Source organism: Pipra filicauda, unplaced genomic scaffold, assembly GCF_003945595.2.
Source record: "Pipra filicauda isolate LSUMZ 115617 unplaced genomic scaffold, ASM394559v2 scaffold77_size3566232_pilon, whole genome shotgun sequence".
Taxonomy (NCBI): domain Eukaryota; kingdom Metazoa; phylum Chordata; class Aves; order Passeriformes; family Pipridae; genus Pipra; species Pipra filicauda.
This window is the reverse complement of record NW_024104953.1, coordinates 1,006,367-1,026,821: the sequence shown is the minus strand read 5'-3', so window position 1 is coordinate 1,026,821 and position 20,455 is coordinate 1,006,367. Positions and strand designations below refer to the sequence as shown.

General features: G+C 44.4%; 1 protein-coding gene across 2 annotated transcripts in view; it reads right to left on the bottom strand.

Annotated features, from left to right (window-relative positions):
* PLCB1 (phospholipase C beta 1) overlaps nucleotides 1–20,455 on the bottom strand; it is a 334,613-nt gene that overhangs the window by 3,375 nt on the left and 310,783 nt on the right. Inside the window, exon 32 of one of the 2 annotated variants that reach the window (XM_039389845.1) lies at nucleotides 17,815–17,879. The exons of the other annotated variant lie outside the window; for it this stretch is intronic. Within the exon in view, the coding sequence (XP_039245779.1) occupies nucleotides 17,841–17,879 (39 nt within the window). The 3' untranslated portion in view covers nucleotides 17,815–17,840. The remainder of the gene's footprint in view (nucleotides 1–17,814; nucleotides 17,880–20,455) is intronic. 2 annotated transcript variants of the gene reach the window in all.

Here is a 20,455-nt window from a genome sequence, read left to right as displayed (position 1 = left end):
TGGGGAAAGTACCACACCAGGAGGGAGTGGGATATAATTAATAACACATTATTGCACTACTCAAGATTATATTCCTTTTTGGTTTTTTATATTAGCACCAAGCATCCAGAGCTCCCATTAATTTCCATGCAGTCATGGCAAAGCTAAGGAAACGTGCGGTCGTTTGTGCGTAAGGCTGGTTTTGGGTACCACCCATGGGTACCCAAATCCTTCAAACTTATGTGGATTTAACTGTACTGGTGTCCATACTCCCACTGGCTTTCACAAGACCCAGTTCAAGTGCAGTATGGATCACGGATAAGCCTTGGAAAGAGCAAGGCCTTTATTAAGCTCCAGGTAGTTAATCACACATTAATCACACCACAAACGTTGCTCTCAGAACAATATAACAACTTTTGCCAGATTTCTTGGGTAGGAGAAACCATTAGGAAAACGTCAGTTGTCACAGGGAGTCCAAGAGGGAGGGAAAACAAGGTTAAATTACATTTCTTAGGGCTGGATCATGGAAAGTTACATTATCTGATTAATGCAGTATGTGTCTTGGACATTACTGGGGAAAAAGTGTCGGATCATCAACAGGATGCAACAGGCATGCAGAAAGAAATCTGGCTATCGGTCTTCAGGAAGCAGTGGGTCCTTTCCCAGTATTTATTTGTACAGCCTTTGTTTTTAGTGCCCATATTAGGATCTGCACGATCCATGATTTAAAAAACATTAATGTGTACGAAGGTTTCCACTGAAGACAAAGCCAATTTTTTCATCATGACCAATATGAGCACAGCAGGAAGCAAAAGGGGTGAGTTCCAAAGCCAAATCCGCTCCATCCATCCATCCATCCATCTACCCACCTTCTTAAAAAGAGGGAGTCAGGTTCTGCTAACTGTAGCTGCAGCAGTTTTGCAATAATTCCTTAGGTAATTGTATTCTCAGCTATGTATTTTTCCAGGATTTCCAGGATAAAGGTGCTATGGACTCTGATCCTTCAGCTCTGTGCTTGAGTCCCTCCTACGTAGTTCCAGGTCTCCTTCACCCCACTGCAGCGGCTCTCACCAGGCAATACAAATTTTCACTTGAGCATCAGGACCTATACTAGTCTTTGCCATCCTTGACCTGTCCACAGCATGTGACTTTACCACTACCCCTCCCTCTGAGCCCTTCCAATCCCATTCCCCATGCTTCTGTCCTGGTTTTCATCCTGCATCTCTGACTTTATTTTTGTGAGGCCTCTTCTCCTTTCTCCTGATGTGCAAATCAATGTCCTCAGCTCACCCGGTCTAGTTCTACATTCCTTAATTAGACAAATTCTGCAGCTTTTCTTCCTCAGGATCTAAGATCTGCCTTTTCCTTTTGGTTTCCCTGCTAATGCTCTTTTCCTGCCTTGTTTCTGGCAATTTTCCTGATGTTCTGGCCTCGGTTCTGCACCTCAGATAAAACCCAAGTCTGAGGCACAAACGGCTCCATTAAAATACATCCTGCCTCTAAAATACATAATTCTGTCAACTGTTAGCCACTACCACAACATCCTTCTTCTTTTGTTTTCTGGCTTTATGTCTAGATACAAATTTTTGAAGGGATCCTCTTTTTGTCTGCATTGTGCTATCACTTCCACAAGTACAGGCGTTACCAGAGGGAACAGTGCCCTAGCGTGGCTGGCAGGGAAAACTCCCTAATGATCATCATCCCTCCCTGCCCAGCTCATCTCCTGCAGCCCGGGGGGCTCCTCAGCCCCTGAGAGACCACATCCACGCTGGTCAGAGTGATGGCAGCACGGCACTCGCGTGGGTCACTCTGCAAATCCAAGGATTAAACCCTAGGGAAAAAGCTCTGCCTCTGCGGTGCGATTGTGCTTTGGGTCACAGTTCATGGTTCAATACCGGCCTTGTTTAACAAACAGCAGGGAGGAGGGAGGGGAAGGAGAGTCCTTCTGTGTATTTGTGACAATTACCCAAAGATGCTATCGCAGTTAGAGGGAGATTTATGCCAGTCGTGGAACAAAGCATTCCCTGGATGACTCTGCAACAGCAGCGCTGGCAGAGGCTCCAGCTCACTGTGCACCACACACAGCAAGTGCTGCTGCCTTCCCATGCTCAGGAACCTCTGAAGCCTCTGAGCTGCCCTGGCTGAGCACCCCACAAAGCCAGAGCTCCTGCAGGGAGAGGCAGCTCTGGGTACAGGAGTTTTTATAGATCTAGGAATCGTGGAAAAGGCTCCAGAGCACTGGAATACAGAGCTGTTTAAAACAGCATGAACTTCCTTACAGAGAACTGTCCAAGCCAGAGATGGGCTGCTGCATTTCCTCATCTCACTGTCACACGAGGAATTTGTGAGTTTTAGGCACCTCAGGAATAGAAGGAGGTGTGTAAAACTGTAAGTCAGGGAAAGTCTCCTGGCTCTCAACTTCCTTCAGAACCTTGATTTGCTTAATTAGGTTTAAGAGCAATAGAAATATTTGAAATCCCTCAGAAACTGAACGTTATCTGAACCCAGTGCAACCATAAGCATGTTGTTAGGTAACAATTGTGTCTAATATTCACCTCCTAAAGCGCCTCCAGTGGATAATCCCCCCTAAGTCGAGTGTTTAATAGGAATGACACAAATCTGGAACTACCTTTCTCTCTTCAGTGTCTCTAGAGACAGTCTATATAGATATCTAATCATGAGAAGGGTGAATTTAGTTGAGAAGGAGCAGACAGTAGACAAGGAGGGTTGATTAAAACTGCAACAGTGGGTAAAAATTAGTTTTCTTTTTGATTTCAAAGGCACTGTCACTTCCCCTTGCTCAGCTTCTGACAAGCCCCTCAGATCCCATTCATTCCCTGACCCCCAGGCTGTCACACAGGACTCCACCTGCAACGAGAAGTGAGTCTGGGCACAACAAGCCATCCCACTGCCAGACCTGAGCCCCCCACTTCCTCAGGGAGCCTGGGGCTCCCAAACCCAGGGCACTCCCACAGTGCCTTGACTATGTTCCTCCTCAAACCATCAGCTCCTGGCACAACACTGGCAAACGGCTGAGGGTCAAGGTTAAAGAAACAAATTGCCTGCTTAAAACCAGCTGGCCCAAAAGAATCCAGCTGTCTTTCTTTTAAAAACCTCAGTGCCCTTCTATATATTCTGTGGCTTTACAGGGACATTACAGTCCATGGAAATGAGTGGAAAGCTGCCCTCCCAGCAGCAGCAGCAGCAGTCACACACATCTGTTATTTGGCTCGTTGACAGCGAGACAAAGTGCCATGTTAGTGTGTGTGTAAGTCAAAACCTCTCTGCACAACCAGCACCACCAGGCTCCAGCCTGGCGTGGCCTTACTGCTCAGTTTGCTGTCCCCTTGGGTTGCTTCCCCTCACAAGTCCACCTACCCCAATTTCTCTGTTCTCTAGATACTAAACAAGGTGACCTACACTTGCTTTTAGGATTTTGGAGTCAGACAAGGGGGGGAGTTGAGACTGATGATTAGACGGGCAGATCGTTATCTGGACCACTGTCCTCATTAACACACAACAGCCTCCCTCCTGTTATCTCACTATCTGCCCTCTTATAGATCCTCTGCCCTCCCTTTAACCCCCAGCAAAAACAACTCATTAATGTCACCTCCACTCGGTTTCAGGATCCCAGGAGCAGTTGGCCACAGTATTTCTTGTTCAGGTAAATCTCACTCCCGTGGACTTTACTTACAGGCAACGAGTTAATACTTTAAAATTCAGAGCCCTCATTAAGTGGGGTCCTTGGGGACAGGAGATGAACGTGTCAGTCACTGCTGACAGCTGTGGCCAGAAGCTCTAACTCTGAGTGTGTGCTTCTATCTACTTACCCGTTATCTTTTTACCCAACAGTGCTAGTTAAAGATCATCAGCTGATGCTCACATCAGCTTTGCAAAACCCAGGTAAATATCAGTTTTATTATCTGCAAAGTGCAAAAGGAATTAAAGTAGGTAGAGATCAAACCTAGCAGTTCGAGGTGCCAGTTTGAAAGGGCTCTCCCCACTCCGTTTACATGATCGCTTATCAAACCAGACAGACCAGCACAGGCTTGGAACAGGCCGGAGACCACTGGGTCTCCATGGATCTCCCACTGGATACAGTGAGGATTTGATTGTGCCTGCCCTGCCTCCATTAGCTGAACCCCACAAGGGGCTCCTCAGGGAAACCATGCCCGAGGGATCCCTTTGAGCCCAGGCAGAAGTTTGGCAGTGCCCCCTCGTGCCCCAGGCAAATGCCACCACCTGCACCTTGAGTAGAACCAGCACAGCCCCAAGCTCCTGGGAGCTCCAGGGAAAGACCAGGAGCAGGGTTTTACACTCCAGAGCTCCTGGCAGCCAGCCAGCTGCCCAGCTGATCTGCTCACACTCCCTCCCAATTCAAAGGGCTCTTCGGCATCCTCCACCACAACTGCTCTCCAAAAAGGGTCATCACTCAGGAAAAGGCCTCGCAACCCTTCCTTGGAATGTGGGAGGGGAAAATCACTATGGTTGTTCAGCTTAAAGCAAGGAAAAAGCACTCAGAAAAGGAAACAGATGGGATTATTAAAACTATTTACATTTAAATTACAACAATAACCTGGCTGCTATTGTTAAAACAGCAGAACACAGCACTAAAACCAGCAACTGTGATCAATAAAGAATTACAGAGGCAGAGGTTGTGGTTTTAGATGATCCTGATCAAGCCCCTGTAGACTTTCACATACTTGCACCATGATCTAATGAACTTCTGTTTCCACCAAGAACAAAAATAAAACGATCACGTGGAAAACTCAGTGTGCTGCCAACAGGAGTCACCAGGAGGGCTCGAAGACAAGAGGTGGATACACAGCTGGTGGATACACAGCCCTGCTTCCACCTCACCTCCTCCCCCCACTCCGGCAGCCCAAGGGAAAGGGAAACTCTGGGGCAAAACATGTCCAACCCACCTCCCTTCCTGCGACACCTTTGAAGTCATTAATGGGAACGTCGCTGCTCCTTCCCGTTGGACCTCGAAAGAGGCGTTTGGGAAGTTAGCAATGCAAGTGCTTTTCCAAACAATTTTCCCCTCTCTTCCTTCCCTGAGCAGCTGGAGATGCCACACGCTTGGTGTGCACCCGTTCTCCTGATGTAAGATCCCATTGCCAGAGGCAGTTTTCTGACGCAAACCCACCGCGCTTCCACACGGGCTGGGATTCCTTCCGGCTCACGTGTCTTTTAAAAATATTTCTTCAACTCAAAAATAACGTAAGGGTCAACACTTAGGAAGCATCTAAATAATTAATCTTCAACCAAAAATGTTTTGAGGAAGTTATGTGTGAAATACAATAGGTTACATATTTTGGGGGGAAAAAACCCCGCTAAAACGCCATTTTGTTGAATCAAAAACATTAAGTGTGGCCATATTTGTTTTGATGAAGCTTTTCCTCTCCCAAAATTTGATATGATTCCCAAGAAGTCACTTTTTTATGTCTCAGATTTTCCATTCCACTGGGAATTTTTTTGTAAAGCCAGTTCTTTGAGTTTTGTGTTTCTGTTATCTCTCCTTTTAAATCTACCTTATTTTGTTTCCCCAACCACTTTCTTTCCCTGAATGATGCAGTAAATTATGAAAGGAAAATTATCAATAACCCAGGTAAAAATGCCCTCTGAGGACTGAACAGTTTGGTATCTCCAACAGTCTCTGACAATTTCCAACAGCAAACTCCTTATTCTTAAGTTTTTAAAAAGGCTTTTCACAGTTTTCGAGTTGAGATTCCAAATGTGAGACATTTCAAAGTTGTGTCATTTCCCCTTGAGGCAGAGGGCAGCAAAATATTTTTTAAAAATTGCCTTTTTTTGGTATTTGGTTCTTGCATTTATTCACCTGTTGAAATGTGATACTAATTTGTATCCATAACTGCCATGGCACTGCCCACATGCAGGATAACATTTAATTCCACATAAACAGTACCTGTTCTTTTTGTCTTACTGATGAGAAACTCATCCACATTAATTTCTTCTGTGCAATTTCAGCACAATGTATTTTGGCAAGAGGCAGTAACTGGTCACTACACAATTCCTAACAAAAGGGGGGCTGCAACCTCTACAGGGAATTTCTGTTTGGGAAAACTCCCGTTTTCCTTATCCCATGTCATTGGAAATGTTTATTTTGTTAACACCAGTAACACTCATCTTTTCACTGGCCAGTGAAAGCACATTGCAACAGAAACACTGGTCAGAGATTGGGGCCCCTTTCTCACTCCTCCCCTCTTTCTCTAAATGTGCTAAAGCTACAAATACTTATTTTTCTTCCTGCAAATGTTTGACCCATGAGCCTAAAGATAATTTTAAATAGAGGATTTGGGGCTTTTAAGCCTGCATCAGACAACAAATATGCGTAATGTCAGCGACCTCAATTTAGCTTCCAAAATAGCACATAGAGGACTCCCAGATTAAGGGTACAGAGAGCAGGAAAGCTGCTGTTCCTCTGCTTTTCATTTTCAGAGCTTACTTAATTAGAAAGCCATTCTGGAGGGATGCAGCATTAAAAGACACATGAGCAGCAAGAACTTGTTAAAAGCAGATGGAGGCTCAATAACAGAGAGAGTGGAATTGAGGAACAGAGCTCAGGGATCAAGTGATTTATAGGCAGCAATTTTTGTTTAATTGGAAGCAGTAGGAGTTTCTTATTAAGGACCATGTTATTCCCTCCACTGGGCAGATTTCTGCTGGGAAAGCAAAGGAGTAACCGCTGCTCAGCTGCCCTCACGCCCCATGGGCACAGTCCCTCTGCAGCACTTGGCTGGGGATGGGGACTTCAGTGGCAATGGGGGACTCCTCTGCAGGACCTTTCCAAAACTGATATGCCCATCTCTGCTGTCTGGGAGAATGGCCCAAAGAAAGCAGTTGGGAACAGCAGTTTCTTGGGCAGCCATTTGTCCAGGCCTGGGAAAGGAGTTAACTCTACATGTGCAGAGAGCACCAAATGCTCCCCTTTTCTTTTTCTGCCAGTGACATCAAGCAAGTGCACAAAGGGATGTGCCACCACTTTAACATTTGGGCTTAACAAAGCTGCTCAAGGACAACAAGCTGAGCCTGAAATGAAACTGTTCAGGTAGCTGAGGTTGTATCTCAGAAGACGCTGGAGTGTGGAATCATTAAGGGAAGCCTGAGGGTGTCAGAGCTGGCCCAAGGAACTGCCCTGCACTAGGTAACAACAGCCAGGGTGGGAAATGTCTTTAAGCTCCCATTAGTGATCCCTGTCCTCAGACAAGGACGTCTCCACTCAGTGTGAGCCCACCACTGCATTTTCAAACAATGGTTACCTTTCAGTCTGTGAGAGACATAAGGACACCAATTCCAGGACTTGCTCTCTGCCAGCCCCACCTCACACCCCTTTTCTCCCCTAGTCCTTCACACAAGGTCAAACACACCAAGCAGCTCTTCCCACCCCACAAAGTCTCTATTCCTGAGACCCGGCAGGGGCACTTGTCCAGGAGCAGCTGTACTTTGACTGACCCGCTGCTGCCACCCCTGCCTGCCTTCCTGTGGCAACAGGTTGCACAGCCCAGATATTCTCCCTCAGAAATTGTCCCAAGACAGGCTTGAAAAAAAATCAGTAACACTCGAGGCATGTCACAAGCCAAGGAGTCCAGAAACCAGAGACTGTGTTATCTTGCCTTACACATACACTCCCCCTTCAGCTTCCCCCCTTATCTGCCAGGTTTCAGCTCGCTGTCTCTTCCTATTAAAGCAGAGGTGATTTGCACCACCTCCCCGAGGTACAACAAGTCCCCATATAAATGAGTCCCTTTCATACCTGCTGTCTCAAGGCACTAGACTGCAACCTTAGGGCCTTCATCAATCTTTGTCTCCACCTTTATTAACTGCAACCTCAATTAAACCAATGGGACTGCAAGGAAACCTGGGACCTGGGCTCTTGGATTTTAACGCTCTCACAAAGAAACCTGTATCTGCTTTCTGTGCAGTAAACCAACATTTATTCCAAGAGCTAATTAAAAAGTAAATGTTTGAGTGATGAGGTGCCCATCAGTGCTACCCAGGTTATAGCTTATAGTGAATTCTATGGGAGGATTTTCTCCACAGGAACTCTTGCTTCCCGTTCCTCCAAAAGTACAGCTGTTTATTCTCATGCAAAGCCCTGCTCTGTGTCTTGCAACCTGTATACTTGGAATTACTCTTCTTTCTGATCACTATGTCATGTAATAGTTTCCTTTTGTGGATAAAATGCTTTCTTAAGCTGTCAAATGGTTCTTTGATGACTCCATAAATACGTGACCTATGCATCTCATGATGCATATGAATAAAGATAATTTGAGCTGGTTTGAATGGGGAAAAAAAATCCCCTTTTTGAGCATATATAACATTTTAAGGCTAGCTTCTGCTCCTTTTCATCATCACTAGAGTAAGTTAGCTTCACTGTAAGCAAAGGAGAATTCTCATTTTCATCAGTTTCAATGCAATAAATCCAGAGAAACTCCACTGAAGCCTCATCTATCAGCAGATACTGCCCCTGTTTTATTGGAGTGGATCCAAGGTAAATAACTGGAGTGACAGAGCTCAAACAGAGCTTCTTAACTGGTCCTTTTTTAAAGTGCTGTCCATATTTTGGACACTGTCTGCAAAACAAACAAGAGCAAAAAAAATCAGTGCATCCATTACCTTCTAAAGAGCGATTTTTTCCACTTCCAAGATGCCTCCAAGGCAGCCTGTGAACAGGCAGCTGACTGTCCAACAGCACAGGCTTTGGAAGAGCAGCAGTATTGTAACTCTCATCTCAAGAGGTCATAACAGTCCCTTGGAAACTCCTTTTAAATGACATCTTGAGGTTAGAACAGCAACAGTATATTCCAGAAATATTTCAAATCCCGGGAGGAGCGGAGGACGGGGGACTCGGAGCTGTGCAGCACCATGGCAGCCGAGCAGGATGTCCCCCCAGGGGGGGCCTGGAATTCACAGGACCACTTTACATATAATGTGTTTTGCCTAAACACATGTGTTTTGCTGTCCTGCAAAGTGAGAGATTCTGGCTATTTTTGGAAGAGGAGGGACAAGAAAAGAAAGTTTCAGGCGCTTAAGGCCTCCTGTGTGGGGGCTCAGGAGCTGATCCGAAAAAAAGGTGGTGGATCCCTGACTAAACTGAACTCTGAATTCAGTTTAACAAAGTGCTCTCCAGTCTCTCCATCCACCTTGCTGAGAGAGAATTACAGTGTTGCCTGTGCCTGACTCTTGGCAGGACATCTCTAACAGGGCCCACAGAAAAGTCCCTCTGAGCACAGAGATTTCTTCTCAAATACGACAACGGGGAAGGAAATAAATAATCTATTTCTCTGTCTCTCTCCAGTGGCATCACTGTGCTACTCAAAGCAAAAGGAACACAGTCACCCTTTGGTTAAGTCTGGCTCCTCCTTTCCCTGCCATACCCTGCTCTGCCCTTCCTGCTCAGCCCCAACTCTCAAGTTTTGAGTAATAAGAGCTCCTATGGCACACTGAGGTCTGTGTATCTTGAGGAGGCATCTTTCCTAAAGTACAGGCTCACTGTAATTTCCATGTCATTGATAATTGCCAGGGAACTGCATGGAGGTTTAGAAGTGAGCCATCATTAGCTCAAAAATAATGCCACTGGTAAAACCCTCTGCTGCACTTTGAAGTTTACCTTGCCACTGACTGTGGCTCTCCATGTCAGAAAGCCTCTGCAGGATGGAGCCTCACTGAAAAGTCTGCTTGGAAAATTACTGAGCAGTCAGTCCTTCTGTTAATATCCTGTTAAAAATGGATGTTTTTACACTAGGAAGCAAGCACACTCTGAATAAAGATCAAAGCCGTAGAAGTTTCTTTGAAAATCTTTTCAAGTAGTTGTGGTTCTGTAATCCCCTGTAACAACGAAGGCTATTCCAAAACATTTCCTAACTCATTAACAACATGAATCTGGCTTCCTCTTTACTAATAGCAGAGATGTGCATTGGCTCTCCCCAAATGATGAGCCAATTTAGTGACAGATCCATTCTTTTTTTACATAAGCTAATGAAAAAAAACATCCATCCAGAGCCTGGCAGAAATTTAACAGCAGAGACAGAGCTACTATCCCTCATTTTCCATTTTCCAGAAATGACAGCTCGGTATTTTGGCCTTTGTACTTCCAAGGGTCAGGAAAGTTTTGAGGCTGAGTTTTAACAATGACAAAAAGCTGGGACCTGATTCAAATTTATGTACTGATGTATATGTTCATTGTTATCTAATGACCATCAAATGGAGATGCATCATTGCTACTCGGGGTTCTGAGTCTGGGATGTTTATGGCTGCTCTGTGTTTATATACTATGATTATCCTCACATCTCTCTACTTCCACCATGAGCTCATCCATATTTCCACCACTTCTCATCATTTCATGCTGCATTACACAACACACTTGTTTGGGTTTGTTTTTTTTCTACATATGAAGCAAAACCAGAGTCAAATTAAACTGCAACTCTTAAAAACTTTAGAGCTTAATGGAAGAGCAAACTGCCCAGAGGTTCAACCTAATTAAAAACAGCCTGAAGGTTTTTACTTCATGATACTACAATGAAACTTAAATGGAAAAACCCCTCCTATTCTTGCCTGCACTGCTATTACTGGATTAAGTAGTACTGTGCAATGGAAGGTTAACAGAGCCATCCTCATGATTAAGTTCAAAGGATTAATATTTCAGTTCAGTTGTTTTTTATTTAAACATTTTTTCCAAAGGTCATATTAACGCTGACTACTGCAAACTTCAGCAACTCTCTGGTTACCCATCAAGTTTAAATGACCCATGCACAAAACTGTTTCAGTGATGCTCAGCAAGTATCCCTCAATGCAAAAATTGACATATAAGGTAATTTCATACGGGCAGAAAAACAAGACAAAGCCCGTCCCACTGCTGCACAGAGCAGCTCGAACTCATGCCTGGCAAAGCACATCCCCAGAGTTCACTTCAGTCTTCAGGACAGTGATTGGCTTTGATGGGTTTTGGGTCTACAGTCCTGGCAACCACATCAGCACAGATGCAAACTGCCCAGATCAAATGAAGGAACCACTGGCACAAAATGGAATGAAGTCCATGCTCCCTCCCCAGCAGAGATCTGGGGGTAACCTGCCTCACAAAAGAGAGGTGCAAAAGCTGTGTCTCAGAGGTTTGGGATTTTCACTGTCTTGCAATTTAAGCAAACTGCAAAGCATGAAAGAGCCTGGAAAAGGGACCAGGCTGCTGCTTAAAATCCAAGCTCCAACAGACCGGTAGAGATAACAAATTCCCACAGGACATGTGTGTGTCACAGCACTGACTCTGTGCTATGGCACTCTGGTCACCCTGCCAGGCAGCTGCACACCCTGAAGTCCTTGTGAACAGATCTCTCAATGGTATTGCCAAAGGCACCACTGAGCTCTGTGCTCAGACCTTACTGTTGCCAGGAAAAGGGATAGGCAAATTCCCTAGAAGCCAGCAGAGACAGGAAAACAGGGGGTACTACAACTTAAAACTACTTACAGGATCCTTTGGTGCCCCCTGCCCTCTGCGACCGCAGTGGCCACAGCACGAGGAGGTCACGCTGGGGCCTCACCCAGACCTCAAGCCCTACTACAGGAACAGGGAGCTGCTCTCCTGACATCAGCGTGAGCTGGATTTGGTCCCTGGCTTCTCTCCTCTGAGTTAACACAGTTCATCAAAGTTTAGTTCACTGGAGGGTCAAGCCCGAGCTGAGATGAATCTCATGGAACTCCACTAAGCCCTTTGCTTTTCTTTCCACAGAGAGGCATGCCATCAACATGCCTAACATGATCCCCTCAGAGCCCCACTTTGTTTTTAATCTGATTTCATTTATCTGTATCACTATTGGTAGCTTCTATCTTGGAAAAGTTTTGTGCCGTGTGAAACCTTATTTAAGGGAAAAAAAATTGGCAGTAGAACAAACCCTCTTTTCATTATAAGAACTTATCTTTTTAATGCTCTATCAGTGTTTTATTATTATTTCGGTACTTGACATCTTCCAAAAGCATTAAAAAGTTCTTGAGAGGCCTTACAGCTTTACAGTGTATTCTCTGATGCCAATTCTGATCACAATCTTGTTGAAGATAAGCTTAATGAACGCTAGAAAAATAAAGGCCTTTCATAAGTGATCAAGTGATTTGAAGAAGCAAAAGAATACTTTAAAAACATGGGTTGCTTGCTTTAAAGTTCTGTTTAAAATATGTGTAGAGAACACATCTTTGTTGAGGACAACAGAAATCTATCTGGAACTTTGGAGTTATTCCAAAGGGTAGTTGACAGTACCAGAAGTGAATGAGAGTATTAAATTGCAAAACCCCCTTTTAGAACAAGGACTATAAAATGTCATCTTTTCCCAATCTCATGGAAATGCATTTTAGAACTATAGAAATACTGACAGGCATTAAATTTAGTGATGGCAAGTAAATAATTAAGTCATCTGATACTCCAAATAACAGTAAAAAGATTATCCTGAGTTAGTTACAGAAGTTATTCCTAAAAAATTCTTATCACTTATGTTATTTAAACTTCCTTGCATATCAATTAGTTTGAAATAATAAGACTTTAGGCTATCCATTAATTGCAGCACTGTTGGCACGAGCTGTATTTAAAATTATGCAACGAAAATTAAGCTGAAGCACCAAGCTGCCTTGGCTAACAAAAAAAGGTTTCCTCAGCCCCTTGGATAAGGCAGGAGAGCTAATGGGGGCACTGAATTCCCAGGGGAGCTCTTTCTCAGTTTGCTGTTCTCTCTTGTCACGTGTTAACACCGACTGCTGAGGCCACAACCCGTTACCCACGTGTTTAACCTGCAGGGGTGCATCTCCAGTGCATTCATTTCCTGAGCCAACACTATGGCTGTTTCCAGGCACAAGAGAAAAACACCCCAGTGATTAATGCAAAGGAAAGACAGCAACATACATAACCGAAAGCAGGGCTGCTTAAGGAGATTCTGCAATGGGATCATTACAAATGCAACAGATGGGGAATTTAAATCGTTAAGTTACTCCTTCAGAAGTCAGGGGGAGGCTGGATGCAGAGGAATACCTGGTCCATACATCAGGAGAAGACAGCAATTTTAGCTTCTCTCTCTCCTGCTGCTATGGCTCCAGGCTCTCCAAGAAGCCTTCAAACCACTCTTTTAAGTCTTGCTGTCTTTGCAGAGCAGATCTGAGGACAACTGGATTTCTCTTGTCTGGTCACACACCACTTCCCTGATAACACTGGAACTACAGCTTGGCATTTGTACCACTCCAGCTGGCTCCTGCTGGCACCTGCCAGAGGCACAGCGTGGGCCTGTCCTCAGGGCCTGACCAAGGGAAGGGATTACTTTAAAAAGTGCAGCCATTCACCGATAGGTGTTTTTTTCCCCAAATCCTCTCTGCCTGCAGCACGGATGAGGAGCCAAAGGCAGCATTCAGCTGGCTCAAACACATCTTGGGAATGGTGTCTTCCTTCCACAGAAATTAGAATCCTCAAGCACGGGTTTATATCTCTGAACTAAATCTGTGTATGAGTTGCAATCATTAAATGGCAGCTGATATTACAAGAAATTAACTCCAGTCCTTAAAAAAAACCAAAAACCACTTCAAAAGTAAAAAAGCTAAGTAATAATTTAAAAATTTGAATTAATTTTCAACCAATTAGTATTTTCAAGTGGGAGCTGCAGTAGTGCCTGTCTGAATACAAATGGGAATGAAGGGTACTCCAGGCCAAGAGGAGACGTTAACACTGACGTGGAACTGGGGAGAAGTTACTGCAGGATTTATTCCATTATGCCACGGAGAGCACGAGCCCCTGCTCGGAATTACAATGATTCCCTGAGAAAAAGACTGACAGTGAGCCATCATTCCCAGGAGCTCCTGCCATTTCCCTGTTGTTTGGCATTACAGGCTCGTCTGTCTCTCACACCTCCAGCAGCATCCAAGCTACGTGGTATAAAGTGTGTCAGTAAAAGAGCAGGGAAACATTTAATTGCTGCCAAGGCCATCAGTCCCATCAGGAGCACTGATTCCTGAAACCTGAACTCCGCCCTGAAAACTGAACCTGCAAAATTCTCAGCAGAAAGGAGCACTTTAAGAGCAGAAATATTAACTACACTGAGATCTCACCGACCTATATAACACCCTGATCCAAACAAGGCACTTCTAAATATACTAATAGAAATAATCTAAAGAAGGACCACAGATAAGTGACTGTGACCTGTTTCTAGAAATACTAACCTTCGGTATCAGCAGGCTGTGAAATAATTTGCCCCCATGAGCTCCACACCGTATGTTTTATTCAGGCATTGACACCTACTCTGTGAAAATAAAGCTGTTGGAATGTGAGCTTCCACAACTGCAGCACCATTCCCACAGGCCATGCAGTAATTAAACGTGGAGGCTGACATTGTACTGTGCTGAACTGTGTGCAACAGCCAGCAAAAGGCTTCCAACATTCCAGGTTTAGAACAAAGGACAGCTTCAGTCTAGACAACACCTACACATGGCTGGAGCCCCGCTGGAAAGCCATCATGCACTTAAGTTGTTCCTATGAAACAGCTTAAAGGGTGAGGGAAGTGCAGCAGTACCTTTTTAGGCCCTACTTTTTAGAGTTCTGATGAACTGGCAAAAACATCCTCGTAGAAAAGCCATTTTGCACAGAATTTAAAAAAAAAGCTTGTAAGTCTACATTCTTTTTTATTTTCTGTCTCAAAATTTGATCTTAAGTTTCTACTGCTGACAAACAAAACTGTGAACTAAATTCCTCCTGTAGCTTTCTAACATGTAGTCACTAGAGGATTCAAACAGTTGCTGAATGAAGCTGTAATTCAGGCAATTCTCTAGATTTCTGCCCAGCTATTATTGTGGCTTAGAAGGATTCTGTGCCTCTCCAGCACAGAAATATTCTCTAAGGTCATCAGTTTGTTCAGCCCAAAGCCAGTGGTTTTCTATACCAGAGCCAGAGCTGAGACACTCCTTTCTGGCCTGCAGGAAAAACCAACTCTCTTTCTCCTCTGCCTGCCCTCTCCTGTCCAGGTACTTCAAAGCATTCCAGATGCCTTGTCCTGTGGATGCAGCAGTGAGAGCTTAGAGCACAAAAGGGTGGAGTAAAAAAAATGTTTCTTCATACCATTCTCGTATTTGCTTTGGAGCGAGGCAGACCTTGGCATGATGGATTCCTTCCCCCCATTTCAGAGCTCCCTGAGTACTCAGTGCCAATCCATTTTGTTTCCCAGTTTCCTTGCATACATAGGATACACTGAATGGTAATTCCACCATGCATAGCTTCTCCTAATACCATTCCCTTTGCACAGTCTATAAGGCTGAAATCCTGAGAGCAGGATGAGGCCGAGGAAAGAAAAACTCCAGTGGTGTCAGAAGTGGTTAACTGCTGCCACAGGAGGCTCTTCTCTGAGGTCTGATTTCCTTCTAACTGGGCAGGAGATATTGGATTTGCCCAGGTCCCCACCATCCTCCCAAGATATCCTAATTTGATGCAGGCAGGAGATGTGAGGTTGGCCTCATATTATTTAAAGTGTAAAGGATATATGAGGAGAACAGAGTTAAAACAAATACTTCTGCTTTTTCAAATGTTCAGTGAGTTGTTTCAAGGCAGCTCATCTCTATTCCCATCCTCCTGCTTTTCAGGAAAGGAAGACAGCACATCCCTCAGGAGGAGAAATCAATATTCTCCTGTCACTTACACACAAACAACAAAGAAATCCCAGTTCCCTAGTGAGCAATTGCCAGTTTAATTTTGCCATCTTCGGTAAGTCTCTCTTCTGAATACTGTCAAGGTGCCAACATATTCATTATGGGCTCTATTTTCTTTTGTCACAACTCCTGTGCTCGGGAAACACACGCTTTTAGCTGCCTTGCCTGTGTCCAAGAGGAAAACAACACATGAAATCAAGGCCCCACCTCGCAGTTTTAATCTCTAACCTTGCCACAATGAGAGGACTGAACAACATTTGCAATTGTGTTATTTTTAACAAGCATTTGAAAAAAATGATCCCTTATTATGCAACAGTAAAAACCTTCAAATAAACCATAAGCATGTCATGGTGTGTATAGATACACGTGGGGGTTTGTGTGGCCAGAGACGGGTGATTCACAGCAAAAAAAGCCTGACAAATCAAGTTATAGTTGCTTTATAAATCCAACTTAGCACTTGCCTTTCAGTAAAGTATAGAAGTCAATCTGTACTGTGCAAGTCACAGATCAAACAGAGCTGGTTCTGTCTTTCTTACCAGTACACATCCATAGCAATACAGACATGGTAAGTATTTAGAAAACCAAAACCCCCAATACAACCCCCTAGACAGGCAAATAAAAGAACCCAGGGGAAAGCCCGAGGAACCCCCACAGTGGTGCTGGCCAGGGAGCAGAGCAGGGCTCGCAGCAAACCTGTGCCCTCCCTGCTCACACTGGGACCAGCACCACCCAGGGAGAGGAGCAGTTCCCAGGACGGAGCCTGAGCTGTCCCTGGGAAGGACTGAATTCCAGGACAGCCTGTGGGAGGGGGTGAAAAGCCACAGGGGGATGTTCCACAGCAAGGAGGAGCTGCAGCTCTCCTGAGAAGGCTCCTGTTCCTCCTGCACACGTGAGTGAGCTGCACCCCAGGACACTGAAATGCAAACACTGCCTGCCTGGCAATGAACCAAAATCCTCTGCAGCCAGGTAACTGCAGCAGGAAGGCAGGATTTGTTACCAAACACAGCCCTCACTGAGAACTCACTGAGAACTTGCCTTCTCTCCTCAAAGGCAAGCAAAGCATCTCAAAGCATTCCAGAAGAAAGCAGTATAAAGTGAAATAATAAATAAAAATACAAACCAAGCAGGATTCCCCGATTCAGTGACAAAGGTGAGTGGCTTAGTGCTACCCCCTTGACAGTGAAAGCCCAAGACCTCCTGGCCTGGCTGTGTTTACAGGAGGATACAGGAAGTTTGCTTACACATAATCATGCCTCCTGATAGCAGATACACCTGAAATAATACTCTGTTCTATCAGCATCTTCTAATCATTAGGCCTTCCATAAAGCAATGAAAGAAACTCTCTTGCTTTAATCTACTTTAATCTTTCTTCCAGGCTTTGCCTGCCTTTCCCCAGTTGTCTTCTGTTCCCTTCCCCCTCCCTGAAAAACACTCTCTTACCTTTAAATCTTCCCCTTTAGGCTTCACTAATCCTGCTTTACTGATTCACATTCATCAGTTCTTTCTCTTTGTACCCCAATTCTTCCTTCTGCTGTGATGCCCTGGTTAATCCCTTCTTTATCCCCGTACTCTGGTGTCCCAGATGACAAATCCTTAATTTATCTGTTTGGAAAGCTTAATCTTCAGAGGTACTCAGAATTCCTACCTTTCAACACCTTTGCCCACCTCATACCTCCACATTCAGAAGCTCTCAGTTCCTACCCCCACATCAATCACCTCTTCAGAGAGACGTTTGGTGGTGCCTGGTTTTCTAACCTGAGAGTACTGCAGCTACTGTGAGCAGAGAACAGAGGACATTCCCATGACCCAGAGGGCTGTGCCAAGGAAGCTGGTACAATCATGCTGTTACACACAGCCCCTGACCACTGCACTGAGGTGGGGCAAAAGCAGCAGTAAATAAAACAGGCAGGGAGACAATGGGGTGGGGTATGATTGGAAGAAGCCACAAATTGCTTTCACGGTATCAAAAGGATGTAATGGTCAGTGGCAGCTTATGTTATGCAGCTAGCAGGTAATAATCAGGGCTGTTATTGCTCAAAGATTTCAGAAAAACCACCAGGCAGTAAATTGTGGATGCTCCTGACTTAAAGTTTTGACATGTAAAATGAAAACAACATCAGCATTACTGGATAAAAAGGGGAATTTTTCACTCACTTTCACTATAGTCTCACATTCCATTTCTACTTCTGTTTTTCCTCTACTTCTTGTTCTTCTATGCTCTTTAAAACAAAACCAAGGATCATTTCAATGTGATGTGATGAACAATTACTCTAAGCTGAAATGACATAATTCTGTGCATTACAGTAAAACAACATCTCTTTAATCTATGCACTTAATGAAAAACAAAAGATTACTTCATGCTTCTCCGTGCTGGCTCATTAATATTTGACTAGGCACCTGTAAGCCAGAGAAACCAGTCTGTTTATCACAACCTGTCACTCCGTGCTAAAAAAGGACAATATTTCAGCTGTGTTACGTGGGAGATCCAAGTGTAGCTGCAGCTTCTGCACGTTGCAAGAAGTGTCACTTTTTTCTGGGAAGGGGAAAGAAGGGCATGTTGAAGGAAAAATGAGCGTCAGCCACGCCTCCTAAGTGTGTGCTTGAGGAGATTGCTCTGGCCTAATCCCAGGAACTCAGGGCAGTTTGGATGGAAAACCTTCCAGGACACCCCCGAGTGCTCCCAAGAGTGGTGCTGCTCCTTCTCCAGCCTGTTCCCTTTGGGTCAGCCTTGCTCGAGTGCCTGGGCAGGACAAGGGGTGGGACACGCTGCTGCTGGAGGTGTTCCTACCGTTCACTCGCCTTCATCCCGAGCTGGTGTTTGTCTCTGGAGCTGAAACTTGGGTTTGGTAGTGCAGGAGAGCAGCAGGACTGTCAGACTGTCCCCCCCGAAGCCACTCGGAGCTGACTCACTGGGTTCATCACGCACCACTCTGAGCACCCTGCACTTAAACTCTCTCTCTTGGAGAGGTCTAAGGTCTGGATCAGAGAAGTCCTGAAGGTAATCCGGCAGCAACAAAAAGACACAAGTTTGTGCAGTTAGTAGAAGATGGCTATGAAATTATAGCCAGGAACTGAAACAAAGGTGACTTTTTGTTCTTGCTAAGTGTAGCCTTTAACCAACGTTTCCAGGCCATTTTCAAGTGGCTGCAGTGTGTTTCCTTCTCTGCTGTGTTACATTATTGTGGTAGCTGTCTTGTCTTACACTAAAAGAAGTGTTATTTCAGTAATAAGTGATTTACTGCTCTGTAGGGACAGTAATTGCATGAGCCTGTCCCTGAACTGGGTTCTGTTTGCAGAAGTTAAATCACAGCTCTTTCATGACACAGTTGGTGCCACCAAAATCTCGACACTTCCCACATCATACACTTTATGCTCTGTCAGGGTTGTATTTGCACTGTCTGGGAGTCAGAGCTGGAATGGCATCCCGTGTCACACCCTAGGTGAGAGCCAGCCATGGAATAACTGCCTGTGAGTTCACTGAGGCAACCTGTGCTTTGTCTCAGGTGTCACGTTTGTTACAAATCAAACTGAAAATGGAAACCTTTAAAAAAGAAATAGAAACAAACAATAACACAAAATAAAGCTTCTCATTTAATATTTAAAGATGAAATAGCTTAAAAACTGAAGTAGTACTTTTAAAATTCGTTACAAAACATTTCCTCCCAAAGCATTTTCTTAAACTGAATATAATTATTGAGTCACTTCCTTGGTAATGGGTGAAGAAGCAGAACAATATGTCTGAGCACTGTGTCCTCATTTTACTTTCATGCAGATTCATAAATGCCTTCTAATTGAGTCACAATGCAGGCAGAAAATATAATTAGCTGGATTTGATTGAAATTCGGTGTAAGGGGACTTCTGCCACCTTCTTATGTTGTGTTGCAACAAATGAATGAAACCATTTGATTTATTTTCTCCTCGAACTCTTTCTCACCTTGGCAGCAGTGGCTGGAAAGCTACAGCATTAACACTGACACAAATGGTGTTCTAAGATACATGTGGGGTTTCAGACAGTCAGGAAATGGGTGCCAGTGACTGTGGCAGCTTGCACCATTTTGACATGCAAAATGAACCTAAAGTATTAGCTGAGGAAGCAGAAGGTGACAGTTTGTAGCAGAAAAAAATGTAGCAGCAAGAAGGTGAAATGTAAAGTGAAAAAAGAAAGCTAATTTGTTTTGCATAGTCCCTTATCACTTCTCCTGATGCACTTCATTTTTCTGTCCCTTTGATCTATGCACTTCACTGGATTTGTGCTCCCACTGACAGACAAATCAGATAAAGCAAATTACATAAAATTGGCAATTTTTACAAAATTACACATACATTTGCAGCACACAAACACTTTGTTACTGTGGATGTTGGCCTAGTTACTTCAATGAGGCTTGAAACTACAGAAAGCAGGTTGAGATTTGATTAAAAGTTCCCTTAAAACCAGTCTTGGGAAACACTACTACGCATCCTCTTGCTGAATTCCTTAGTTTGTGCAACATTGTTACTTCTCCTTACTTCTGGCACCGTTTTCAGGCAGCTCCCTGTTAAAGGACACAGCTTGGGTTGGGGAAGTGTGAGTGTACTTTGCATACAGGTGAGTGTTGGCCAGTGCTCACACCCCAGGGCTTGGGCGTGCAAAGCAGGCACACATTTGCCAAAGTGCAGATTTTACCTACCTGGAGGATGAACATCAGAAATAAGCGAGCATTTCAACAAAAGCAACATTCAAAAATAACAACAAAACCCCCTCGTACTTAATCAACCTGAGGAGCTTCCCTTTGATTGTTTGTCAAAACACAGTCCA